At 49.1% G+C, this 27,667-nt stretch overlaps 1 protein-coding gene across 1 annotated transcript; it reads left to right on the forward strand.

Annotated features, from left to right (window-relative positions):
* Positions 1-19,702: 19,702 nt before the first annotated feature.
* Positions 19,703-25,293, forward strand: Foxf2 (forkhead box F2). The gene is made up of 2 exons (NM_010225.2): positions 19,703-21,143; positions 24,369-25,293. Exons 1-2 carry the CDS (start codon positions 19,967-19,969, stop codon positions 24,530-24,532), a joined length of 1,341 nt encoding a protein of 446 aa, NP_034355.2. The 5' UTR covers positions 19,703-19,966; the 3' UTR covers positions 24,533-25,293.
* The last annotated feature ends 2,374 nt before the right edge of the window (positions 25,294-27,667 follow it).

Raw genomic sequence — 27,667 nt, forward strand, 5'->3', positions numbered from 1 at the left:
TGTTTATCTCTTTAGAGGAGGCGGGACCTGGAGAATAGAACCAATGAATGAGGCCGACTTAAGGCCCATGCAAGAGGAAGCTTTGTTCAGAGTGTTACACTCTGAGGGTTAAGAAGAATCAAATGAGTGAAGTTCTCACAAGGTCAACTGTATACAATCACAAGGACAAGCCACATGTGGCAAAACCATGTTTTTCCATAGAGGCATATATGTAAATTCATTTACACCTGGGAGAAACACACACGCACACACAAACACATTAAAAGAACAATTTTATGTTTTGAAAAAACTGAGGTCGCCAGACTCTAGTCTTGCCTTCTTGAGGTTTGCTCACAAGCCCTCAGAATCCTCTCCATTCGTAGACCATGTTCTTGCAATTGGTCATTTTAAAAAATTCAAATTTAAGTAATCATGAAATGCCGATTTTGCTATGAAATAAAGAGGGGAAAGATGTCATAAAATAGGTTCTTCTTTAACCATGACTGGTGAAGTTGTAGACTCTTAGAACCAAGTTTGTTGGTTGTGGAAAGAAGTGGTTATATCATTTAATAAAAATAAAATAATTCCTATCTCATAGTGCAACAGTTTCACATCTAGGAAACAAAGGCATGATAAAGATGCGTATTAGAACTGACTTATAGTCACTAAACACTGGACCAAATATAACTCCCATCAAATAAGAGTCCAGTGATAACTCAAATTCCTGGGTGTTAGATGTGTCTATTTGGGATTCCCTTTGGGGCCATTTCCCACTGTGTAAGGTCTTGGGAGTTAGTGCTTGCAAAGCACCAATTGAGATGGGTATAGGACTACTTTAGGCAAATTCACCCTATCACTGTTCGTTTCCATCCTAGCATGCTTTGACTTGAGCAAATTAAAGAATCAGTGGTTTGTAAGCTAAATCATTGGAGGACTGGAGAGGTAGCTCTGAAGTTAAGAGCACTTGCTGCTCTTGCAGAGAACCTGAGTTCTCTTCTCGGGACCCATATGGTTCATAACTGCCTAGAACCGCAGCTCCAAGTTACTGGTGAGGCGAGGAATTTCTCACTAAACCAGGGGGACAGTAAAATATCCACCATCACCAGCATCATTTACTGCCAATGCAAAAGAACATTACCTGCATGGGCACTGCACTAAGGTGTGCACCCTGTGCCCTGGACTATTCGCCACAGCAAGCTCTCTGAACACTACTGCAAGCTCCTTTAATATCCTCCACCCATACCCTATTGGTCCCAAGAAAGCATTTCTTCTAAATAGCAGTTTCCAATTGCCTGCATTGTCGGTATTTCAACCCTTGGCCTCTCAAGTAGTCCTCCATTAGGTCCTTCTGCAGGAGATGCTTTTGTGACTGCTCAGCTCCCAGCGTTTCAGCATTTACATGGAAGCGGCCCCACTGTTCCTGCTACAAAGGTGTATATAGCTACACAAAGACGTGTATGTAGGCATACACATAAAATTAAATTTAAGGGACTGAGGACAATGTGGTGGTAGATTATATGCTTAGCATGCATTAAGTCCCAAAATATCGTCATGTGTAAGTGTGTATAACATCAATGGTTTTCTCAATCACAAGTCTATCTTCTTACTCTTTTCAAAGAAAGCCTGTTTCTGTAAGTGACTTGATGCTGCAGAACAGGGTTTGCCATTGTCTCCCTCATCTCCTTCCCTTCTCACTGTGAATGGCATTTCTCATGCAGCCCTGCTCACCCCTATGTCCAGGGGTACACAGTGAGCTCTGCCTCCCAAGGTAGAAGCCTAGAACTCATTTTTCCAGCCTCCTACAGATTGAGGTTTCACATGCAACCAGACTCCGCCCACCAGACCAAGTCCCATGAGAATCTATTTGGTGAGTGCAGCATGGGGGAACCACATTTCCTTTCTGTCTGGGGTGATCTCAGGACCTTAGCACAGCCTGTCGAGTAGTGCCCAGCTTTGGTAGCAGGGTGGAAGGCTCTCTCTGTCTGAGGCATAGATGAGATGTCTGTTGTTCCTGATGTTGCCTACTCTTCAAAATCTGATTCAGAAAAAAGTCTGAAAACATTTTATTAGAGACTGTCATTTTCTCCACAGTCTAGACTTGTGGTTCTCAACCTTCTTAAAGCCGTGATGCTTTAATACAATTCTCATGTTGTGGTGACTCTTAACCATTAAAAATTATTTTCAATGCTACTTCTTAACTATAATTTCTCTACTGTTATGAATCATAATAATATAAATATCTGATAAGCAGGATATCTGATATGTGATCCCTGTGAAAGGCTCATCCCACCCCAAAGGGGACACAATCCACATGTTGAGAACCATGGGATTAGATTAATTGTAAACTAACTTCCTTTGAATACTAACACTAAGTCCAGAGAGAAGAGTAGATCAAAACCCTTCCCACCCACTAAAAAGAAGAGGGTCGCCTTTCCACTGTTAGGAAACAGAACCTCCCCCCTCCTATTCTTATCTTCTTAGTACAAGCAGGGTGACACAACTCTCTCTGGTGCTGTCCTCTTGCAGAGGAGATAGGTTTATTCCCAGCCCCCAATTGAGTTCCAGGGAATTCCGCATCCTCTTCTAGTCTCCACATGCATCAGGCATGCAGATAAAGCATGCATATACAATAAAATAAATATAAGAAATGTAAAATATTGCAGGAGGCCTAGGTCCAGCCCATCTAGGCTCTTTTCTTGGTGGTTCAGTCTCTAGGAGCCCCCAAGGGTCCAGGTTAGTTGACTCTGTTGGCCTTAGTGTGGAGTTCCTGTACCCTCTAGGTCCCTCAGTCCTTCCCCCAAAGACTCTCGATGCTCAGTCTAATGTTTGGCTGTGGATCTCTGCATCTGTTTCAGTCAGCTGCTGAGTGAAGCCTCTCAGAGGACAGTTATGCTAGGTTCCTGTCCATAAGCAAAATAGAGTATCATTAATAGTGTCAGGATTGGTTCTTGCCCATGGATGGGTCTCAGTTTTAGCCAGTTTTTGGTTGGCCATTCCTTCAGTTTTTGCTCTACCTTTGTCCCTGCACTTTCTTGTAGGCAGGACACATTCTGGTGTCCTTAACCCTCCATGGGGAGTCTTGTCTAGGGGAGGTGGGGGAAGGGCTAAGGGAGATGGGACTCAGGGGAGTTCAATCTAGATGTAAGGTGAATGAATAAATTAATTACAAAATAAATGAAAGTATAAAATAATATATTAGATTTTTTGGAACACAGTTTCTAGACTGGAGTGGGTTCTGTGTCCAACAAGGAAAAGCAGAAAGAATATGGATCCTTGCTGTCATCACTGACCTGTTAGCTCAGCATTCTCAGTGACATAAGCTGCATTCCCATTGTTTATAGCATGAATCACATCCATGAAGATATCCTTGGGCTTTGTTTCAATGGGAGTTGAAATTTGACATACCATTTTGATTTGAGAAGGTATGACCTTATAATCTACTTAAGGCCACAATAAAATCCTACATTTTTGTGTGGCATGGTCTCACTGGGTACCTCTGGGTAGCCTGGAACTCACTGTGTAGACCAGGTTAACACCAAACTTGCAGCGACTCTACTTCCCAAGTCCTGGGTTTGAAGATATGTACCACCATGCCTAACCTACGATCTCTCTTTAGTCTTCAACACCCTTGCTCTTCTTTCTCTTTAATCAGAGTTGTGAGCCTACTCCAGGCCTTCCGCAAATATCCTGAACCCCAAGGCTGGGTATAGAGATCAGCATAGTTTAAACAGTGCTGACCTCAAGGTCTTCATTGTACTAATCCTGAGGGTTGGCCTCAGTGCCTCCATAGTGTAGGAATGAAGTGAGTGCAACTGAATTAGAGAAGAGCAATTCTCACACAACACATGCCTAAAAATGGGCTACCTCACACAAAAGACAATGGGAGAGTCACGTGATCATCCAAGGACTTTAACCTGCTCTGCCTGTGTTGAGGAAGTCAGTATCACATGCTTTTCATAGGGAGGCTGACTAAAGAGAAAAGGAGAAAAAAAAGCCCAGTCAGCCCCTCTCCTTGTTTATCAACATTTTCCAAAGGGCATCTAGAAAGGAGAAAGACAGCCCAGGCTCCCTCTCTCTTGTGACATTTGAACAATCAACCCAAGGTCATTTGTTGGGACCTCTGGATATTTTGGCTCCATTTGCACCATGTCTTCCCATAGCTGGGCCTCTTAGTCCTCCACCCTCTCCTCATATCAACATGACCTGAGAGCCAAGATGACTGTCAGCCTCTGTCTAGCATACAGCCCTCCTGTACCACCGCCATCGTACTTAACTTCTGAGGTAGCCTCTGTTCTGGGGCCATTTTGTCTCTAAAAGGTTGTATAGACTTCCTTGTGGACCCTCATCTTTCAAGTTTAAGCTTTGAAGACAGAGTCCTTGACAACTCCCATGAGTATTTCTCCCACACCTAAAACTCTGCCTATCTCAGGACAGGCACTTAGAATGCATTTGTGGAACCAAAGAGCTGGTGATTAATGAGGATACACAATACACACACACACACACACACACACACACACAATTTGTGCACATGTACTGGCCTCATTCTTTTCTGTTACACAAGGCTTCCTACCTCTGAAAAGCCAGAAAAGTCATATGATGACCAGCAAAAATACTCTTAATGCCTGTGTTTCAGAAAAGAAAGGCGGAGGATGACCCTCCCCTACTGGCTTTGCTAATAAGCCCAGAAAATTCCTCTGGATGGTGAATGTCAATCTGTGTCTTTACTTGACCAGCCACTAAAGTAGTAGTAGTAGTAAAGTCAGGGGTTACATGACCACCTCCCATCTCATAGCTGGGTGATTACATGCAAAGCAGGATGGAATTCTCCTTATGAGTATGGAAATAGTGTTACCTGCAGAAGAAAGAAATACCAGGCAAACCTAAGGAGCATGGCTTCTGTCTCTGAGGGTTTCAGATCCTCAGACTCAACCAAATTTGACTGCTAAACACTCAGAAAATGTAACTACCTCTGCACTGAACATGTTCACACATCTTTCTCACCTTTATTCCTAAATAATATGTGGTAGCAATGATTTACACTGTGTTGTGTATTAGGTTCTATGAGGTATCTAGAGTTGTGCATAGGCTAAGTGCAAATACTGCATTTCCTAAGAGCTTATGCATCCTTCACAATTATACATACTTACAGTGCCATGTTACACTGCAGTATGTGAGTGCACTATGTGATGATCAAGCTAAGATAAGATTTCCATCATCTCCTATTTTTATCATTTCTTTGTAGAGAAACCATATAAAAGTTTGTCTTCTTCAGACATGGTAGTTGGCCCATACCTTTAACCCCCAGCACTCAGGAGGAAGAGCCTGGTGGATCTAAGTTTGAGGCCAGGCTGCTTTACAGATCCAGGATAGCCAGGGCTTCACGGAGAAAGCCTGTCTCAATCCAAGGAAGAAGGAAGGAAAGAAAGAAAGAAAAAAAGAAAGAGAGAGAGAGAGAGAGAGAGAGAGAAAGACAGAAAGAAAGAAAGAAAGAAAGAAAGAAAGAAAGAAAGAAAGAAAGAAAGAAAGAAAGAAAGAAAGAAAGAAAGAAAAGAAAGAAAGAGGAAGGGAGGGAGGGAGGGAGGGAGGAAGGAAGGAAGGAAGGAAGGAAGGAAGGAAGGAAGGAAGAAAGAAAGAAAGAAAGAAAGAAAGAAAGAAAGAGGGAGGGAGGGAGAGAGAGAGAGAGAGAGAGAAAGAAAGAAAGAAGGAAAGAAAGAAAGAAAGAAAGAAAGAAAGAAAGAAAGAAAGAAAGAAAGAAAGAAAGAAAGAAAGAAAGAGAAAAGAAAGAAGGGGAGAAAAGGAAGGAGGAAAGGAGGGAGGGAGAGAGGGAGGAAAGAAGAAAGGGGAGAGGAGAGAGAACCAAAACCCTTCTCTTCTATCTGTTTTAAAGTATAAGCTACATTATTGTTCTCTGCAGTCACTTTACCAAGGATAGGTCACCAGAACGTATTTCTTTTATCCAACTAGGACTTGGCATCTACTGACCAGCCTATTCCCTCTTCCTCTCTCCACCCACGGTCTCTAGCAATCACTGTCTCACTCTTCACTCCTGTGAGGAGTGATAGTACCCCAGGGTACATTTGCATTTATCCCTTTGTCCAATGCTATGCACTCCCATTTATGTCACTTCTACATCTTAGCCTGTGTGAATACTCCTGCAGGGAGTGTGAGGATGCAGATGATCTCGCCCACATGCCAGGTTTACTTCCTCTGGGAAATACCTGCTAGTGCGATTACTGTGTTTTATGGAAGCAACGATTTTCAGAGGTTTTGTTTTGTTTTGTTTTGTTTTGTTTTGTTTTGTTTTGTTTTGTTTTGTTTTGTTTTGTTTTGTTTCTGAGACAAGTTTTTCCTGTCTCAGCCCTGGCTGTCCTGAAACTCACTCTGTAGACCAGGCTGGCCTCAAACTCAGAAATCCACCTGCCTCTGCCTCCCAAGTGCTGGGATTAAAGGTGCCACTACTTCCCCACTGCCCTTGCAACAGAACTATTTATTTTGGTTTGGTTACTCCTGTCAGTGTTGCTTTCCTACTGAGTCTCTTGCGTTCCTTAACAGAGGTATAGTTTGCAAACGTTTTTGTCTCCCATTCTGCAAGTTGCCTCTTTGCCCCTGTGGTTACTTACTTTGTATTGCCAAAGTTTTTACCTTGATGAGACCCTACCAGTCCAGCTCCGCTCTTGCTCCCTGTTTCTTAAGGTATGTTTTATATTAGACTTGAGCAGCTAAGGACCTATGATTCTTTAGGAAGTCCTGGGATCCCGCTCTACGGTACCAGCCTGTTTATAAGATTCTCCAGGTGGGAAAGACTGGTGACATTTTACCCTACCTTCCTGCTCTCTGCAAAGTATTAATAGCAGTGTCAAGCTCTAGTAACCTCAAGGTTTACCTTGAATCCTCCTATGATCCCATTTTTTCCCCTAGTTTCAGAGGCAACAAAGATATGCCCCCCTCCCCCCTTAAGAGATTAGTGTGGAAGCTAACAGATCTCACAAGTCCTTCCAGTTCCCAGACAAGAGAGACTGAGTTCCATCCTGAGAGAAGACACTGCAGGTTCCCACCGAAAATCAACAATGAACTTCAGAGTATCTTAAGCTCATCTGCATTTTCAGAGTGAAATCTGTCAGGTCATGTTTAAGGACGATGTGGGTTAGTTTACCTGGCAGGTAGAGTCAATGGTGCACATGAGCTTTGTGCACTGTGTGAACAACAGTTTCCTCCACTCCCATCAAATGTAATTCCACATCAACCCAAGGCATGAAAGGAGACGGTGGAAGGAGGGGCACGGGAGTGGATTCATGGCAAACACTTTGCCCTTTTCACAACACTACAACCCCACAAATAGCGACCTGTAAAACTGAGTCTGAAAACACAGAGTAGCTTCTTCCTCTCTACCCATCTACTTTACATTCCTTCTGCCTGTGAAATCTACACCTTACAATGTACCTGGGAAATCAATCGGCTGCTCCCGGGATCTTTAAGAGCATCCCACTTACAGAAAGGTTTCCCACAGGGGAGGGTCCAGGCAGAAACCACAGAAGTTCCCTGTCCCAGCTGACCCATCCAGGCAGACTCCCCCAGCCTGCTGCCAGAGCTCTCCCACGGACTGGAAATAGGTAAGGGGTTGGATCTTCAACCTGTGCCGCCATGTAGAAAGCTCTCCAGAACACCATCTAGCCTCTCTGCCCCTGCCTTTACTTCTCTTTCTGACTCTAGGTAGAGCCCCAATTCATTCTCCCCCCCCCCCCACTCTCTTCTGTCCATGCCTCTGCCCAACTGCGCTGCTTACAGTGGCTACACTCGTGCCCAGTGCAGGTTGAATGCACAGGTAGCTTGTTTTCAGGTTATCAGACAGGATTTCTTTTCTGGAAGGAGGTGGTACCCCTCTCCTTGCTGAATGAAAAGATGACATACGGAAAGGGTTTTTGTTTTGTTTTGTTTTGTTTTGTTTTGTTTTGTTTTGTTTTGTGGGGGAGGGGGTCGAGAACTAACTCTGTAGACCAAGCTGGCCTCGAACTCAGAAATCTGCCTGCTTCTGCTCCCAAGTGCCGGGATTAAAGGCATGCGCAACCACTGCCCGGCCGTTCCGATTCTTAACGTACTTTGAATCCAAAGACTGGAAAAGGGGTGGGTGACTATCTGTCTTTAAAGCCTTGCCTGAACAGTGAAGACTTTAGCCTCCATCCTCAAGAGGAAACCCAAGCTTGCACAGCCAGCTAAAAAATGGAGGAAAGGAGCGGAGATAAAGAAAGGCGATCCCAAGCAAGGGTTTATGTGGATGGTTTATGTAAGTGGCTATTAAAGGGAAAGGTGTTTATATATGTAAAATATGCATATGGGAGGAAGTCCCTGTGATAGGTTAAGCCTCCCTGGGAAGAATCCAGCGGTTGGCCTACCGCAGAGAAGGCTGCAAACCTGGGGGAAAAGGGGGTGGGGGCGGGGCTAGAGGGCTTACAAGGCCATTCAAACCTCAGCTACCAGTCCTAGGCTCTTTAGCCTTTCTTTCAAAACAAAACCAAAAAATATAAATAAATAAATAAATGAAAAAATAAAACAAACAAACAAACAAAAACCTTCTGGTAGGCACTGCCTGTTCGGAATCAAGAGGTATCGACCCCTTCCCCTCCTCCACTGTCCCTGGACTGGGCAGCGCCAGCTGAGGTTCCCTTCTGGCACCTAGTGAGTCCTGTGACCGCCCCAGAAGCTTGTCTCAAAGGGGGCCACCACCCTTCTCAGCGCCGACGTGCAGCCGCTCCCTCTCCAGCAAGGCCAAGGAGCAGCGGTTTACTGTAGGTCTCGTCCCCGCTGTGCTGGGCAGCCACAGATCCAAGCCTGGGAGGAAAGGCTGGCAGAGAGGGAACTACCGTCCATTTCTACCTTTTAGGTTGTAGCCTTTGATGACCCTTGAAATTTCGATCCCGCTGCGTCCAACAAGGTCACTCTCCTATGAAGAGTGTCTCTTATCCATCGCCATCTGTAGCCACAAGTATGTGGACATTGAGCAGGAGGCTCCTGTCTCAAAGGACACAGGACCGCTGCGGGCCACCAGGTCCCTTGTCCAAAAACTGGCCCAGCTGCGCACCTGCTTCAGCTCAGCGCCTGCCGGCCTTAGCTTCCTGTGCAAGTCTACTTCTTACATCCTAAAACAAAGTGAAGGCACCAGCAGCAGAGTCCAGTTCTCCCCCAAGCACTGCGGGCTTCGAGGCTTCGGGGCTTCGGGGCTTGGAGGTTTCGGCGCTTCCGGGCTTCGGGGAATCCGCGCGTGGAAAGCCGCGGCCACGGAAATCTGCCCGGATTGGGAGGAATCTGCTCCCTGGGTTTCAGGGCCGACCTTCACCCCTTCACCGAGCACTGCCCACCGGCCGTGGGTGGAAGGAAGGGCTCAGCTTGCACGAATTCGTTGAAAGATTTCACAATAACCCTATCAATACATATAGAAAAAATAACTCTCTATATATAGTTACCTAAGTATCTATAGTTATAAGTACCTGTTTACCTGTACCGTAAGTCCACAATGCTGCAGATCCCAGAGACTAGTAGCCTAGGGGTAAGGTGGGTGGGTAGGGGTGCTAACAGAAGTCTTTTTATATCCAGGCTGGGGCTGGAGACCCATTCGCCAGATTGCTTATAGCGGGGAAACTTCTGCCTTGCACAAATTCAAGAGACTGTTTTGCAAGTGTCTGAAGCCAGCCAGCAACCCCGCAGGGTTCCTGGAGGGTCTCCCACTCCTGAAGCATTCGTTGTAGGCTTTTTCTTTCCGCCATGCTTTCGTGCTTTCCGGAATGGAACACTCAAGCAAAGGACTTTTATAATACAGGCCGGCTGTTCGTGGCTCCTCCCGCGTGAGCCATCCCAGGACCCTCAGACCAGACCAAGATAGGGCAAGAGCCAGCACAACCCAAATTGGAGCACACTTCTCTGGCCCAGGAATTTTTGCTTTGGAGCTTGCAACCTTCTGTTGTCTTATTTCAACCCGCACAGTTGACACACCCACCATCAATCCCGCACCACCACGTTCTCCCCTATCCCACGTGAGTGCACATGCACACTCCAGGGCACCGTCTTGTTGAACAATGCTAGGACACATCACCTGTGTGAGGGCGCGAATCTCTCCCCAGGTGCAATGAACGAGGTAAATCCTTCCTAGGGCTTCCTGATCCTACACAGAATAATATCCATCTTTCCTTTCCATTTTTGATCTGGGCAATTGGAGTCCCAGCCATAGCCTAGAAACTTCATTCTTGAAGGAGCCGACCACTGCCCCCGCCCCCTGCGCCCGCCGCCTGCAGCGCCACCAGGCCAGGCTAGAAGTGGGCTTAAGCACACCGATTTGCACGAGAGAAGTTACTTAGAGTGCTGAGGGGGAACAATCCCATGTGGAATGAAACAGGGTGACTTAAAATAAACAGAACTTTTACTCGCTTGGGCCAAAAGTAACAAGATGGCTGTGTGTATCTTTTTACACCATTGATTCTATTTTTACAGTCACCATGGGAGAGTGTATGGTCATTATCTCTTAATTTTTAGTATTTATATTTTACGGAAAAAGATGTAAAAACAGAAGTTCGAGCATACTTAGCAACGGATCTGAAATCACTATGACCAAGTGTAATTTGGCAAGCTGTAAATTTAGGGCTACCTATCACCATTCTGGAGTGATCTATCCTATCAGCTAAGATTTCATTGAACATGAAAGAGCAGAACATGTGCCCTCAAGGACACAGAAAAAAATGAGTAAATCAACAAATATTTAATAAATGTACATAGAGTCTTGACATTAGTCAAGAGGTCAAGGAGCAAGGCTAATAAACGTCTTTGCCAGCATCTGCAGCTCTCCCTAGCCCCCCTGGCCAATCAGACATTCTCCTGCAGGCACTTTCAAACTATGAGAAAAGCTCTTCCCACAAATAGCCCCTGCCTAGAAATGTATTTTAAAATGCTGTACAAGGATGATCTCATACATACATACATACTTACATACATACATACATCACATACTTGCACACACACACACACACACACACAGAGAGAGAGAGAGAGAGAGAGAGAGAGAGAGAGAGAGAGAGAGATGTGTTCTCTAGAACTGATATGGGCTGTGCTAAAGAAAGCAATGTAGAGTTGACTCTGGTGACGAGGGAGGGAGGATCGTGATGGTAAGCACACACTGGACTTTCAAGGAAGAAAGCTGGCAGAGCAAAGCCAAAACTTGGGCTTAAAGTCCCTCTGGGGGAGAGGGGAGCATCACATTGGAAAATTCTGTTGGTGAAAAATATGCAGAGCACTTGTCCTGCCCTGATTCTGAGTGTCCTGTTGGTGGTGGTGGTAGTTGGGGGCGGGGGGGGGGGGAGTTGCTTGTTTATCCAAAAAATGAAAGACTTGGGGGTGTTAAGGGGAGGAAAAATGTGCATTTTCAAAAACATGACTTCTAGAGGTGCTTAAAATATTTCAGCCAGAAATGAAAATTGAGGAAATAATTAAGGCAATCGAGATAATAAACTTGATACTTGGTTGTCAGGAGAGTGGGAGAGAGGGAGACTCTGCATATTCCCTATCACTGTACTGTGAATCTCTTCGCAATATCAAATACAAAATACCAAAGTAAAACTTCACAAAAGGATTTACTGTTTGCACCAATAACTTATTTGCACTCATTTTAAGGGATTTTCTCTTTTCCTTTCCTTTCTTTTCTTTTCTTTTCTTTTTTTTTCTTTTTTTTTTTCTTTTCTTTCCTTTCCTTTCCTTTCCTTTCCTTTCCTTTCCTTTCCTTTCCTTTCCTTTCCTTTCCTTTCCTTTCCTTTCCAGCCAGTAGGATGCTTGGGTGTGTCTGGTTCAACCCCAGCCTGCTGCCAGAGCCTACTCCCACCTGCCTGGAGCGTCCACTTTAGGTCCAGCCTGTCCCTCAAGGACCCTTCAGGTTTCGTTTCACTTTGCAGGATTTCACCAGGACAATTTTAAGAAGCCACATAGGCTTTCCTCTGTCTAGAAGAATGAGAACAAAAGCAACCCCTAGTATTGCCGTCACTGAAGACAACGGGAGACCAGATGGCTGAGGTCCAGAAAAAAAAAGAAAAATAGGCCGTTTGTAGAAAATCGCTGCGGAACCCCGACACAACAAGCCTGGGGGTTGGTTGGTGTATTCTTGGTTGGTTGGTTCCCTTATTTGTTTTCGGTTCACTCATTTGTTTACAGGACCAGAGTAAAGCTCCAGGAGCTCCCTATGTAATTGAAAACTAAGGCATAATGCCCTTAACTCCTACCCGCTCCGCCTCTACCACCACCACCGCTCATACCGCCTTTGAAAACCAAAAACTAAAGGAACTGACCGACCTCTTCACCTGGACCTAGCTCTTTTTCCTTTGAAAATGGAACTGGAGAATGTGCCTCTAAGGGGGACCAACCGAGGACGAGGACGTGATAAGCCAGTATTTGAAGGCATCTATCCACCTAGCGCAACACTAATAGACCTCAACCAGTTGCAAGGGGGTTGGGGGGAGGGTGCTGCCCACCCCCACCCCCACCCGGCTCCAGCGCCCGCAGGTGAAACCAAGCCTTTGGGGGGTGGACCGCTGCAGGCTGCCCCAGGGGCTGCCATTTCCAAGAGCCTGGCGCCACCCAGCGGACACAAGAGGAACACTGGGCGCGTCTCAGTTCCCCCAAGTCGCCAGAGCAGACACAAAAGCAAACTGACACTCCAAAAATCCACAACCAGGCTTTGCAGCTCGCTCCCTCTCAAGCAGCAAAGACTTTGCGAGCAAACCCCACAAGTATGTCATCCTAGACATACTATCTTCTTTGAACCTCGGGAAGCAAAGTGTGTCCTCCCAAAAACACAAACCAAGAAGTATTCAAAGTTGACATTACTCAGAGCGAGGATGTAGGTTGGCAGGCGCAAGGCAGAGTCCTGGAAAAGGTGGGAAAGAGGACGAGGGGGTCCGTAAATCATTTGGAGGGATTTTTGGCCCTGGTCCTTGTTTCTGAAAGCGTTCCGAGCGTCTCTGACGCTGGTTACATAGTTACTCTCTTTTCAAGCGCACGCCCACTGCAGACTTTCTGGTGTCCAAGGATTGTGTTTGAAAGGGAGGAAGCATTCTTGAAGTGGTGGGTGACAGATTGTCTAAACCCTTCTAAGATATTCTGCACGGGAGATTTTTGAGGCAGCTCAGCCATGAAGATCCCCTGGAGGAAAGGGGTAAGCGAAGAGCGCCCACACGCAGCCCAATCTCGAGCCAGACCCACACAAGAATATTGGAGTTAGGCTGAGACTGTCGGGAGGGGGAATGCCCAGGACAGATGGGAACCTCTGTCCTGTATCCATGAACCCCACTCTTTCAGGCTCACCTCATAGGTGCACGTGGAGGGGGGAGGACTTGGTGGGGAGAGGAGACTCCCAACACCCCAGCTTCAGGAGAGAGAAGAGAAGGGGTATGGAGTTGTGGAACACACCCTCAACCCACCTTCTTTCGGGTCTTGCTGGTTTCTCTGCCACTTTTGCTGGCTGTGGTTTGCCTTACTGTTGAGCTGTTTTCTAATCCCAGTGGAAACCCTAACAGAACTAGAAAGTGTTCCTACGAGGCGAACAGGCTTAAGGTTGACTAAACCCATGCCAACACGTGAGTTTGGCAGGCTGATAGCCCAGTTATCAGCTGCACAAGGTTGACTAAACCCATGCCAACACGTGAGTTTGGCAGGCTGATAGCCCTGTTATCAGCTGCACAGTCTCCTCGCTGACTCTGGGTGAGCAGCAGCAGCCTTAGGAATGCCCAAGGAGTATTCTCGGCCTGATGTGGGGTCTTCCGGAGTCCTCCTGGAACTACTGAAACCCGAGGCCATGAGGCACCAGGAGCCCCCTCCTGGAAGGGTTAGGTGCACACCCTGTGTGGACTGGAAAATTGGGGGCTAGCTGGGTGGTGAAAGGGGCTGCTCAGGCCCTGCTCTCCGGGACTTCTTTTTTTTCCCCAGCACCCCCTGGGCCAGCCCCGTAAGCCAATCGCCCTCTAAGACTCCAGGGACCAAGGGGCAAGCTGAAGGGGTCCAAGGCCGGGTAAGAGTGGCAAATGGGGAGGGAGACTCCGCAAGAAGCAGCACTTCAGAGGCGGCGTCTGGGCGCCCCGAGGTCCCTAGTCGGCCTCTGGGCGCCTAGCACGTTTTATTTATCCCTACAGAGGATGCTGGAGGACAAAAGAAATATTTGGACGTCAGAACTGATTTATATTTTTGGAAGAGCTACGTTTCCTTTTCTGAAGAGAGGCGAGCGCGCCCCATATCCTGCGCTCGGCGGGAGGACTGCAGCGAGTCTTGATGCGCCAGGAAGTTCATCTGCGCGGAGTCGCGGGGCCCAGCGCCCCGCCGAGATCGCTGCCCTCCTAGATATTTATTTATTTATTTGGGGGGGAAGGGAAGGCAGAGGGCGAGGAGACCCTGCCAAACTAGAGAAGAAAACCCGGCCACTGGGTTGGGACCTCCAGGGCGCTTCCGTGAAAGCCTGCCCGCAGCCAGCCGACTTTCCCGCTCCATCGGGGAGGTCTGGGGCCAGCCTTGCAGCCTCTGGGTGTTGGTGGGTGTTTTCTGTAGCATCCCTGTGTGCATGCCCAGTGCCCTCCTGGAGTGACCTCTTCGGGCTCTGCAGAGCTTCCCCGTGTGAGCCCGAGTGGCAAGCCACCCTAGCCACCTCCAAGGTGGAAGAAAGGAGGGGGTTGAGAAAACTCAAAGAGGGAGAGAGAGGGTAGGGAGAGAGGTAGGTGGGAAGGGAGGGGTGTGCATGCGAATTCCCAAGAGAAAAGATAACCAGGGACAGGCAAGGTGGCCACTCCTGAGTGTACTGTGCTGTCTGCTATAGTGTCAAGGCCATGAGGCCACCAGACTCCCACAGGTTTCTAGATAATCTCAAAGCCCCAAAGCCAGCAGATATTTTCCCCCAGCTGTACAAGAGGCCTCTCAGAATCAACGTGCCTAGGGGGCATCTGCACTCACACTCTCTTCCCAGATACGAAGTGCAGGTCTCCCAACTTCTTCATCTTCCTTTGAGGGGGACCCTGGCCTGTGCCCTTGGCACCGCCATCCCTAAACATAGCAGGCTGTAGAAACCTAAATGGCACTTGTTCCTTCCTGCAGGGGTGGGGTGAGAGTGGGTACTGTGGGGACAGGTTCCTCGTGGAACTCTCATTATGGCCATCTAGAAATGGATAGAAAGAGGCCTAGGAGTTTTTGTTGTTGTTGTGTTGTTTTGTTTTGAAAGGAGGGGAGGTCTGGTAGATTAGCCCTTTGTCCTCCCACTCCAAGCACCTCTATGACCTGGCCAACTGGGTCACACAGAGTCTTGCCTATAGCCAGACCTCCTGAGCTGTGGCACTGATCTTTGAGGAGGGTGGCTTTAAGAGTCCTGCCCTGAACACATGCACTTGGAGTGCTGATGGATGAATGCAAATAAAATCTGGCTCTTGCCTCTCTCACTAGGCATATATAGAAGTATAGAAGGAGTATAGAAGTTCTTGGCCAAGGAAAGAGAGCAGACTGTAAAACGAGGTTTAAAATTATTAGCTATGCCTTCCAGATTAAGTTCCTCTCTCCAATCCCTGCTGGTGGAGCAATCACCTACGGCCACAAAGCTCAACGTTGCCACTGACCAATTCTGAAAGGTCTGGCCTGTGGTAGCAGCAGGCAAAGACTACCCAAGGAAACCCAAACCCTGTGCCACAAGCAATTATTGAAAGGCATCGTGGGCGCTCAAAAACCTAAGCACGGATCTAAACACGTGGTTAAAATGATGAGTTCTTCCGACCCAGGCTCAGGCTAAAGGAAGAGAAAGGTACAGAGCATGCCAGCTCACCCAAGACCCGTCCTGAATACCCTTAAATACGCCTAGTGTAGATGGGTCTCTGCCATCCTTACTGGTTTAGTCTAAGCCAGTTCATGTAAAACCCACGAAACAAAGGAAGCATGCTAAGAAAAGATTTAAACCACAACAATGGAGCGATTTCCTAGAATAAAGTATGGACTGCAGAACAAAATCAGAGCAATCCAATTTTTGCTAGTTTACATTCCCTTGCTAAGGGGTAAGGGTGGTACTCTATGGGTTTGGAGGAGGAAGGGTGCCCACAGCCCAGATGGAAACAGTTGACCAACCCAATATCGATGGGATGAGAACAGTTCTGAGCTGTGTGGCTTTTCTCTTCTTTTTCTTTTTTCTTTTTTCTTTTTCCTTCTTTACTTTTTCTTTGTCTTTTTTTGTTATTGTTAAACAAGCCCGTAAGCTGATCTAGAATCATTTAATGAACCATACCTGTACTTCTTCATTTAAAAAAAAATCAAGGTTTTTTGTTGTTGTTGTTGTTTATAGGGACTAAAATCAGTAGGAGAGGGCTCACACCAGAAGAAGGGACCTCCTAGAGAGTGGGACCAATCTAAACAAATCAGCAAGGAGACTTCCATTTTAACCATGGCTGGGAGGGGGCTGGGACTCAGGTAGAGAGCCTCCCTTGTTTGTCTCAATCTGCATCGCAACACAAGTAAACAAATAAGCAAAAGCCTGCCCACCAGAAACGGATACTCTTGCCGGGAGTAAGAATTTGACCTAATTCTCAATCAGCTGTGTTCTTTCCAGACAGATTTGGACACATCTATGACTAAAACACAAAGGTTGAGCTGCAATAAAAAGAAAAGAACATTGAATTTGGAGTCCTAGCCCCACTCCCATTCCTAAGCCAGCTAGATCACTTGCCCCTGGGCAGCCTCAAAGAACCATTGAACATGGGATCCCCAAGAACAAGAACAAGTTTTGGAGATCTCTTCCTGCCCAAGAGCTCACCACGAAGCTCCCTGTCTTTCTGGAGTTGGGGCAGGTGTGGGGGTTGGGGGTGGAGGTGGTGGGGACCGGTATACTAGAACAAAGGCTTCAAGTTTGCATACTTTGCCTTGTCTACTGCAGACTACAAGAGTCATTTCTTACAAATTCAGAGAATCTTAGTAACATGTGATCAATACCTGGATGATAAAAGGACTCGTTTAAAACCTTTTATAACAGAGATTAAAAATACGTAGAAATTAAAAAAAAAAGAAAAACCTTGTAAAAATCTCAGGTACCCCTTAGAAAAGAACTCAGTGGCTCCCAAACTGAGAGCTAATGATGTGGAAGGTTATCAAACCTTGCCTTGGTTGTAAAAGGCTTAGTGCCTTCATTCTCTTCAGACCTAAAACTTTTAAGGCCAGTATTTAAAAGCAAGTACCATGCGGGAGTGAGAGTCGTAGAGTCCCCGGGTGCAGGAAACAGAACAGGTGGAGAGCTGGCTGACCACAATACTGACTTCATACAAGTTTCTCAAACGTGTAGCCTGCCTACAAAACAGCATGCCTCCCCTCCTCCCCACTCTTCTTCCAGAACCAATGTTTTCCCCACTTCCATACACACTCACTTGAAAACACTTTTACCAACACCGAAGTCTGCCCACAAAGCTCCTTTGGGCCATTTCCTATCCTCACCCAAGTTCCACCTCATCTAAGCAATTCTTTTCAGACACGTAGAACTTTGGTTTATTGAGCACATATTTGCTTCCATATTAAGTCTCATAAAAAAAAATTAGACCAGGCAAGATGACAAAGGGAAGGCGGGGATCAGCATGAAATAAATGGGGACTTGTCCCCCAAATGTTCACTAGTCAGTCAAAAAGAAATTCTTAGAAAGTCGAAACATCAACCCCCCCCCCCCCAACCCAAGCAAAACATCCCTTCCGGAAAAGAGCGACTTGTTTCTTTCTTTTTTTTTTTCTTTTTTCTTTTCCTCTCTTGAAAATGAGAGGTCCACTCAGTTCTGCTCAGCGGTGTTTTCTTAGCTGACTCTGGGCTACAATCGGGCCATTTTCGGACACATTCCCATGTAGGTACCAGGGGTGCTCTGGAGGAAGCTGTCGACGCCTGTTCAGCTAATTTAGGTTTTCTTTGTCTAATTACTGTGGAGCTTAGGGAAAAGGAGCCGGGCTCAGGGCAGTAAACTGACACTCGGGCTCTGTGTGTGGTATCCAGGCAGGGTTTGATGGAAAAAGCCTGCTTCCACTCAACTCCAGGTCACTGTCTGGGGCCAGCCCCCTCCCCCCCCCCCTGCACCCGCCCTTTCCTCTGTTCCTCAGACCCACCAACAGTCTCCATCAGGGGCAGTCCCCATGCACTAGGGCACAGAGCTGGTGCAGGCTCCCCCACCCCCAGGAGGCCAGACCCCACTTGCTCAACCAGGCTCTTTGTAGCATCTTTACTGGGCCCTGCACTCTCCTCTCTGCCTTGTCTCCCATCTTCCCAGGCTTTCTGCGTACACAACACAAACCCAGTCCTCTCAGGGCTGGCGCAGTGCTGTGCCTACCATTTGCTACTCTGATGGGCATCTCCTTCCCTCTGGGCCAGGCCACCAGCCCTGGTGTGGTCAGGCCTCCTTCAGCTTGCAACTCGCTTTGCAGCCCCTGTCCGGGGTCAGACTACATTTCCCCGCACGTGTAATCCAATAACTAACTGTCGGGTCTCATTGGAATGATTTCTCCCGAGGGCCATCTCTCTCTGAGCCGACTCTTACTTAGAGGAATAAGCCACAACTGGAGGAGTGTTCTCGAATGGAGGGAGCTGGGCCACGGAACATAGGGAGTGGGGGGGGGGTGCACCGGAAGACAGACGCTGTAAACCCACTGGCAGCTGTGCAGACCTTCCTTGTTGATAATAAATACAACTATCTCCTTACTCAGGGTCTCTCTTGCTCTCTCTCAGCATGAAGTGGAAATGACAAGTCAGTGGAAAATGGAAGCAAATAAAAAACCGAATCCATTCGACTCAAAAGAGTGTCTAAGAGGTGGCCCCAGGTTTCTCCACCCAAACCCCTTGCTCAGCTGACAATCTGTTCATAACTGCCCCGGGCACAGCTCAAGGGCGTCCAGTGTTTGCCCTCTGCTGTGACCTCTCAGAAGCCTGCATGTCCAGCCAGAGAGAGAGAGAGAGAGAGAGAGAGAGAGAGAGAGAGAGAGAGAGAGACCCGGAGTTGGCACGTTACCTTGGGACGTCTGGCACCCTGGCGTGTGGCTGAGGGCAGCACTGCCTAAATGAAGTTGACAGATGGTGTCAGTTCGGGCACTGGGGACCGTGGCTAAGGAAGCTCTTCCAGGGCACAGTCTCCCCAAGACTCAGCCCCCACAGGGTCCGGCGGGGGTGGAGGAGGGGCAGGGTGTGTCCGGGCACGGATCGCTAGGTTGGGGGCACTTCTGGGATAGGATACGGGCTGCTGGAAGGAACAGAGAATGAATTGCTGAAGTTAGGAGTAATCGAGTCTGGCCAAGGTTGGGAGTTCTCCCTGCTGAATGCGGGTGTATCTGCGGCTTTGAAGAGGACAGACTGGGAAAGGGAAAGAGCCCCGAGAGGAATTAGTAGTGCCAGCAGGACCCCGGAGAGTCCGGGAGGCGATAAGAGCAGGAGCCCGCCGCCAGGTCCAGAGGGGGAGGAGTGACGCGAGCCCTGTGCGCCCTCCCCGTGGCGGGCGGCGCGGAGCAAGGAGGGGGCAGGGCGGGGTGGGGTGGAGGGAGGGAGCGAGGGAGGGAGGGAGCGAAGCTGCCGCGGGGAGGGCGCGCCAGGGAGGAAGTCCAAGAGACAGAGAGAAGAGCACTCCTGAAAGAAGACGACGGGCTAGTCCCCGGGGTCCGGGCTGAGGTCTTGGCTCGAGGGCGCAGCTGTCCAGCTCTGGGCAGCGTCGCCTCAGTGGCTTAGGAGACGGTTGCGCAAGGAGCCGGCCGGAGGCTCGGAAGAGGGATGCGCGGGGCGTTGCCTCCGACCCGCCGCCGCCGCCGCCGCCCGAAGCCCCAGAGGAGCTGAGGGAGGCGACGCCGAAGCGCTGGCCCGCAGTGGCCCGGGCTGCAGCGCGGCCGGCGCAGTAGGGCACTCGCCCGATTTGTGGACCGACCCGGCTCCGGCGCCGCCGATCCCGGTCCGGGGTCCGCCCCCCAGGCCCGGCCTCGTTCCCGATTCCCAGATGAGCACCGAGGGCGGGCCTCCGCCACCCCCGCCGCGCCCGCCGCCTGCCCCACTCCGCCGCGCGTGCAGCCCGGCGCCCGGCGCGCTCCAGGCCGCCTTGATGAGCCCGCCACCCGCCGCCACCCTGGAGTCCACTTCGTCGTCGTCATCATCATCCTCTGCCTCCTGTGCCTCGTCCTCTTCTAACTCCGTCAGCGCCTCGGCCGGTGCTTGCAAGAGTGCGGCTAGCAGCGGCGGCGCGGGCGCCGGGAGTGGAGGCACCAAGAAGGCAACCTCGGGGCTGCGGCGGCCGGAGAAGCCTCCTTACTCGTACATCGCGCTCATCGTCATGGCCATCCAGAGCTCGCCCAGCAAGCGCCTGACGCTCAGTGAGATCTACCAGTTCCTACAGGCGCGCTTCCCCTTTTTCCGTGGCGCCTACCAGGGCTGGAAGAACTCCGTGCGCCACAACCTCTCGCTCAACGAGTGCTTCATCAAGCTGCCCAAGGGCCTCGGGAGACCTGGTAAGGGCCACTACTGGACCATCGACCCGGCCAGCGAATTCATGTTTGAGGAGGGTTCGTTCCGCCGCCGGCCGCGCGGCTTCAGGCGGAAGTGCCAGGCTCTCAAACCCATGTACCATCGCGTGGTGAGCGGCTTGGGCTTCGGGGCCTCGCTGCTGCCCCAGGGCTTCGACTTCCAAGCGCCCCCGTCGGCGCCTCTGGGTTGCCACGGTCAAGGCGGTTATGGTGGCCTCGACATGATGCCCGCGGGCTATGATACAGGGGCGGGTGCTCCGGGCCACGCGCATCCACACCACCTCCACCACCACCACGTCCCCCACATGTCGCCCAACCCGGGCTCCACCTATATGGCCAGCTGCCCGGTGCCCGCAGGTCCTGCGGGCGTCGGTGCGGCAGCGGGTGGCGGCGGTGGCGGCGGGGACTATGGGCCGGACAGCAGCAGCAGCCCTGTGCCCTCATCCCCGGCTATGGCAAGCGCCATTGAGTGTCACTCGCCCTACACTAGCCCTGCGGCACATTGGAGCTCGCCTGGCGCTTCACCTTACCTCAAGCAGCCGCCTGCCCTGACGCCAAGCAGTAATCCCGCGGCCTCTGCTGGTCTGCACCCCAGCATGTCTTCCTACTCGTTGGAGCAGAGCTACTTGCACCAGAACGCCCGCGAGGATCTCTCAGGTAATAAAGAGCGCCAAGGCTGGCTGCAAGCGGAGCCTCTGAGAGCCTCTGAGGGCCAGGGCTACTGCACCCTTGGTCCTCAACGCTGGGGTCTTCAGAACTAGAATGCTGGGGGTGGGGTGGGGATTCGGTTCCCTATTCCTAAGTGAGAGAAGGGGATTTGATCTTGTACCCTTCTCTAATGCTCTGGGCCTGTTGGTGGGCCCCAGAATTCCCAAATTGGAGAAGGGTGGTGCCAAGTCCTAAGTCTCTTGGCCTTCATTAGGACACTGTGGACTTTCTCCCAATTAGGTCAGACTCAGCTCTGAAAGAAGGCCTGTGACCTTTGGAGACCTTGGTCGAGGAATTGAGTCTGGATCATTTCGTTTCTTCCTACTCTTTTCAAAGTCCATTTTGCTCGGCTTTAGTTCCTAAAGGAGATGACAGAAAGGGAGCGGTTCTGTATGAAGCAGAGCAAGGGAGGAAGAGTTCTTACCTGAGCAGGTAATGATAGGAGATGGTAGGGAAGGAGAGAGAGAAAAGCAGAGCAGAATCCCAAGGGCTTCGCTAGCGATAGGAGGCACCAAAGTGTTGAGGAATCTTGGACACACACACACACACACACACACACACACACACACACACGTACTGTAGATCTAAGTAATTGACTCAAGTTTGTCCTGGGCATCAGGGCGTAGGCACCCTGGTGTGATCCCTTCCCCCGAGGAAATGTGCCCAGAGGCCACTTGCAGTGTGGTTGGTTTATATTGTGTGGGTTGCAGATTATGAAAATTTATTGACTTGTGAAAAGTGGTTGGCTGGTGTAGGGAGAGGAGGGGAGTGCAGGAGAGAATTTTGTGTTTGTATGGCTTTATCTACAGAATAGAGATAAACCCTGATTAATCTCCTCCCTCCCTGCCCCAGGGTCCCTTAGGGATGCAGATTGAAATTTGGGAGCCTGTCCGTCAAGGGCAAAGCCCAAAGGTGCCCTCTCCCACGTCCTTACCAACAGAAAATGCACAGGCTGATGCATACCTTCGTGTGTGTGTGTGTGTGTGTGTGTGTGTGTGTGTGTGTGTGCCACAGGAGCTGGGGTGGGGGGATAGGGAAGCCAAGAAACAGCAAAAGATCTTGGAGAAATTTCCCAAATAAGCCTTTTAACTGGGGGTCTCAGAGGTTAACCAAACAAAGACAGTCTAGGCAGGACCACACGGGAGAGGATTTTAGGCTGACTTAACCCACAGAGAACAGAGTCTCCTTCAATTTTATGGGAATTTCAACAAGTAACCAATACAGATGACCCTCTCTCTTATTCTCCACCCCACCCCCACCTCCTGCCCTACAGGCTAGCTGTCAGTCTCCCTCCTACACACTGAACTGCATCCTATGCCTTCCCCCTCCTTCTCTAGGCCTACCGCTCTGGCCCTGTCCTCTGTCTTTCCCTTTGGATACCTTGAGCCCAGGCTTTCCAACTGCCAGGAAATTATATTCTAGGAGAAACAAACAAGCAAACAGCAAGGAGCAAAGACGTTTCTGACCTTTTTATTAGGTTCGTGTTCCATCCCACACACTCTAGGCCATACATGAAACCCCCCAAACTCCGCGGCTATGACAGCCAAGAAGGCAGGCCTCCGATCTCATGTTCTCCTGCCCATCAGGAAGAGCCTTCCCCACAAGCAATAGCTTAGTCCAACTTGGTCACGGTGCCATATAATCCTCCCTTCCTAGAATATTATTCCGGTTTTGTCACCTCCAGTAAAGACCTTGTCAAGGGGCTTACAAAGAGCACTGCGTTGTACACGGGGACCCTGCAGGGCCTGGTTGCGAGTGCTGCCCACACGACTGAGGCCCACTGAAACTGGAAGGTCCCTTGGAACCCTGGCATGGCTGAAGCCGTGGCCCAGGGACAGCTGAACAAAGCTCCCAGAACACACATCGCCACGCACACAGCACGACCCTCCTCCCGCCACACACTCGCACGCGCCGGGCCCCCCACTTTTTAACAGGATAACGGAGGTGGCGACCGCAGGGCGGCAGCGGCGACGACGCAACCCGGTAGAGGCAGGAGTAGTCGGCGCTCATCACGAAGCCCTGTGGGCTTCAGCTGTCTGTGCTCCCTCGCGGCTCAATAGGGAGCAGGCAACTGCCTGGGACCAGGGAGGCGCAAGCTCTGATATTCGCTGGTGACATCGTTGGCAGTGAAGGATCTGATCGATTGTCCCGCGCGTTCACCTGGGTCGCTTCTCCAGAGCCGAAACTCCCCGAGCGGTCCCACTTTGCCACAGAGGCGGAGTCACACCCGCTGGTGAGCGGCCTAGTAGCTCGATGGGTGACCGCCGTAGGGCTTATACGTCGCCGGTCGCACATAAGCTTTCCTTCAGGTTACAGTCAACCTCACTGGGGGCGACACAGGCGTGCGTCTGGTGCGGGTCACGCCAACCGGGTGCGTAGAGGAAGTCTTGGTAAAGCCTGTCCCTGTGGCAGAGATGCGCGCTGATCGCATGAGCCGATTGCTCCTCCTTGGAGCGGAGAAAGCAAAAGCAAAAGTGGTTCGCAGGTTGACGCTGAGAAGGACCGGCTCAGGTCGTGGACAACCGCTAGACACAAGCTTTCCCCGGGAGCCACCAGTTCCCTCGGGTACTCCGTGTGCGGCTAGATACCATGACTAAAGAGCACCTCTTGGCCTATCCAAGGCCAGGGTTCGAAATCTAGAAGATGCCTGCTGCCTGTGGTTGGGAGGGGGCTGCCCTCTTCTCTCCCCCTTCTCAGACCCCTTCTTCTCTAAGGTATTTTCTTTGTCATCCTGTGTGGATGAAGGGGGTAGCACACCCCCACCCCATCCCGACTTCTTGAGACAGAAAAATTAGGTACAAAAACAGAGGCGATGGCGCAAAGTGTCAGCGTGCGTGTGCCGAGCTCAGCCTGGATCCAGGCCTGGCAGAGAGGTCTCCCAGCACAAGAGAGGGATGTGGGAATCCACGAACAGATTACCTCTCAAGGCGTTCTTGAATTCCCACTTGCCTCTCAAGAAAGGGTATTTAAAACCAAAGCAGGGCAGGCCTTTGGGTCTCCAAGGCGCTCCGAGATGCGTCCTATTGGTTTTATAGCCATACACCCTAAGGCCACCAGCTGCCTTTACACCCTCAGTCAAAAATAACACAAATTAATGGGAAATTTCGAACTAATACACCCCACCATCAGCTGGGTGACTTTCACTGAAAAGATTTTTTTTCTTTCTTCTTTCAGTCGGACTGCCCCGTTACCAGCACCACTCCACTCCAGTGTGCGACAGGAAAGATTTCGTCCTCAATTTCAATGGCATTTCTTCTTTCCACCCTTCCGCTAGTGGCTCTTATTATCACCATCATCACCAGAGCGTGTGCCAAGATATTAAGCCCTGTGTTATGTGAATGGACAGAGGCCTTGAAGGCCACTCTGCTCTCCCTCTTCTGCCTTCTTCTCCTCTCCCCTCCGAGAGGGGCAGCCAGGAACTGCAACGGACTCACACTGTGCACGCTGGATAGCGAATAGCAGTAAGTAGCACACCCATCACTTAGACAAATACCCAAGGGAGTTCTGCTCACCGATATTTGCCCGGCCCCTGGAAGAGGAAACCTTTCGAAAGCTAATATCCCAGAAGAGCGACAGACAGAGGAGGTGACTACATGTAAGACATATGTTACTGTGTGGAGGACATAAAACTTTTCAGTTCTGGGGTGGCCATTGCATTCACTAATCAGGGTCTGAAAAGGGAGGTGTGTGTGTGTGTGTGTGTGTGTGTGTGTGTGTGTGCTTTTCAAAATTGCAGTGCTAAAAGCACACAATTTCAAGAAAGCCTTCTCTAGTTCCCTGGCTCAGTAGGACATTTCTTCCACCCACTCCCAGTCCCCCAACACTCCCTTCTTCGGATACAGGTGCCAAAGAACATTGTGAAGAAATGAAGAACCGATAGTCTAGTTTAAGAAAGTGGCTCTCAGTATTGTGACAGTACATTTTTACAAGGTTGTTTTTCTACCACCGTATTTTTAAAGTATTTTTATGATCTTCGTATACTCACACTTCGCTTGTATTGTAAAAGGAGGGTATATTTGCACTTATGTATACTTTGACAGTTTGCCAAGATATTTTGATGTAAGGTTTTTTTTTTTTCAATAAAATGTGTATAACAAGTAGTTGTTCTAGGGACCCTTTCCTCTGCAGGCACCCTGTTGTGGCCACACCCCACGGTGACAGTTGCAGCTCTAGGCTGCCCACCCCCAGGTTGTATAACTGACGTGATGTGAGGTCTCTGTTTTGAATGAGCCAGTCCAGTCCTGATGGTGGGTCTTCTCAGTAGAGAGGGCACTTTTTTTTAAATTTCTTTCTCTAGTTCACTCTCACTTTTTCTAGCCAAACAAAAACCAGAAGGTGAAAGGAACTTAAAAAACAAAACACCAAAGAAATAAAAATAAATAAATAAAAACAACAAAAGCAGGCAAGATATGGAAAGCCAAGGGGTTTGATCTGAGGAAGCTTAAGTTCTGCGCCCTCTTTGTTTCCTTTCCTGTGCCCAAGAGCTCTGCCCTTTTGCTCCTTCCTCTCTCCCACCAGTACCAGATGCTAGGGCAGAGTAAAGAACCACCTCCCAGAGCCTCCACATCCCATCTAGGCTGCAGGCTGCTTTGGGTGATGGTCAGATCAAAGGGGATTTAAATTGCCCCCAACACACACACACACACACACACACACACACACACACACACACCTCCCATGGGATTGCACAACTTCTTGCCAGGTTTTCTAACCCTGAATGCTACCCACAGAACTTGTAGGACATGGGATTGAAATGGGAAAATAGTCCAACCAGGCGGCAGATTTATTTCCCACTCAGAACACCCATGTGCTGGGGGCAGAGCAATAGTCACTTTTAATCATGTTGCAGTAATTTTTGTCTCTGCTCAGGGATGGATTTTTGTTTTTTGTTTTTTGTTAAACTCTCTTCCCTTCCAATCCACCACCAGGCACTTACTGTTAACTCTGGAGAGGATATTTTCCCCCCTATCTCAAGGAATCTTGATTCTGAGGTGTTCTCCTGAATAAAACATCTAGTTTCAAAACTCTTAGCTATATTCCTAGCCCTTAGGCTCTCTTCTGTATTTTTTTAACTACGGAATTAAACACTTTTGTTTCTGCATTATCATATTTGCATTTACATAGTTTTTTTCTACACCCCCCCATCCTTTTTGTCTTTTATTCTGAGTTACTCAGGGGGGCCTGCTATAAATTATGAAGTCAGTCGCAGAGTTTGCTCCGACCACAGTGCTGTGTTTACATTCCTTCCAAGGCAGCCGGCATGGTCGTAATTTATATCCTAAACACTTGAACGTAACTTGTTTATACAGAGAATGACGGGACCTCAAACTCCAGGCCGATCTGGCCAACCGCATCCGGAGGACCAGCGCGCCGCCTGGTGGAGCAGGAGACAGGTGCATGAGGACCTGGGCTTAAAAAGCACTAAGAATACAAAATGTTGGTGCTAATCAGTACAGATATTTAGAACAACTCTGTCAGGAATTAATGCTTTCTGTTTTTAGGAAGCACTTCGAATTTTCTCCATCTATTATTTCCATCTACAATTTCATCCTCAGGCTGATGAAGACTCGTCAGCCCTCCTCCCGACCTTATTTACTAAGATCTTGATACCTTTAGAAAGCTTCTAGAGTTCTCAACTAAAGTCACTGTTCCCTTCTGTGTCACAAATGCTTCTCTCTTAACTGCCCCTCCATCCAAGACAGGCACTCAGACATGTTAATAGTCATTTTTTTTCTTTTCTTTTTTTATGGTCATCGGTATTTTGACTGCAAATTGACAAAGTATAATTCTTAGTTTTAAGTTTCTGAAATATTGGTAAGACATTCTAAAATATGTGCTACCATGCTTTTAGAAATGAAGACGATTAAGTAATTCAATGGGGGGGGGTTCCGAATCACTTAACTATTTCTATATCTTGGGGACTGAACCCACAAGCTAATCACTTACTCTGCCACCGAGTTTTGAATTTACCAACCCACATATTTCAAGTGTACCTCCGGTCTTCAGAACTTCTGCTCATTGGTAGAATAAAATGATATGCAAAAGGATAGCTGAATATTTTGTAAAAGAATGACTGGCCTTTTTGTGTCTGCTTTTAGTTAGAACTATGTAAACTAAGAAGGAAGGCAACAGGTGACCAGGCCCGTGGCTCATGCCCAGCCTGGGCAGTGGTTGTCTTAGTAAGCCCTACACAGTTACCTAGTTAATCCTTTCTGTTTCCCCATGCTGGGGGCTGGGGGAGAGAACAGTGTGTTTCCATTAGCACAGCAAATACCAGAGATGAGCAGCTCACAGAGAGCAGAGGGTGGATGGGTGGGGACACGGATTTTTAGGCCTGGATGGTATAGCACACCGCGGTGGAAATGTATCATAGAGCAAACGATTCCCCTCAGATCTGGGGGATTAGAAAGAGAAGAGATGCAGCCCCACGCCTACCTAGTCAAGCCCCTCTCCCGCCCCCAGTGATATGAAAA

This window comes from Mus musculus, chromosome 13 (genome assembly GCF_000001635.26).
Source record: "Mus musculus strain C57BL/6J chromosome 13, GRCm38.p6 C57BL/6J".
Classification (NCBI taxonomy): Eukaryota; Metazoa; Chordata; class Mammalia; order Rodentia; family Muridae; genus Mus; species Mus musculus.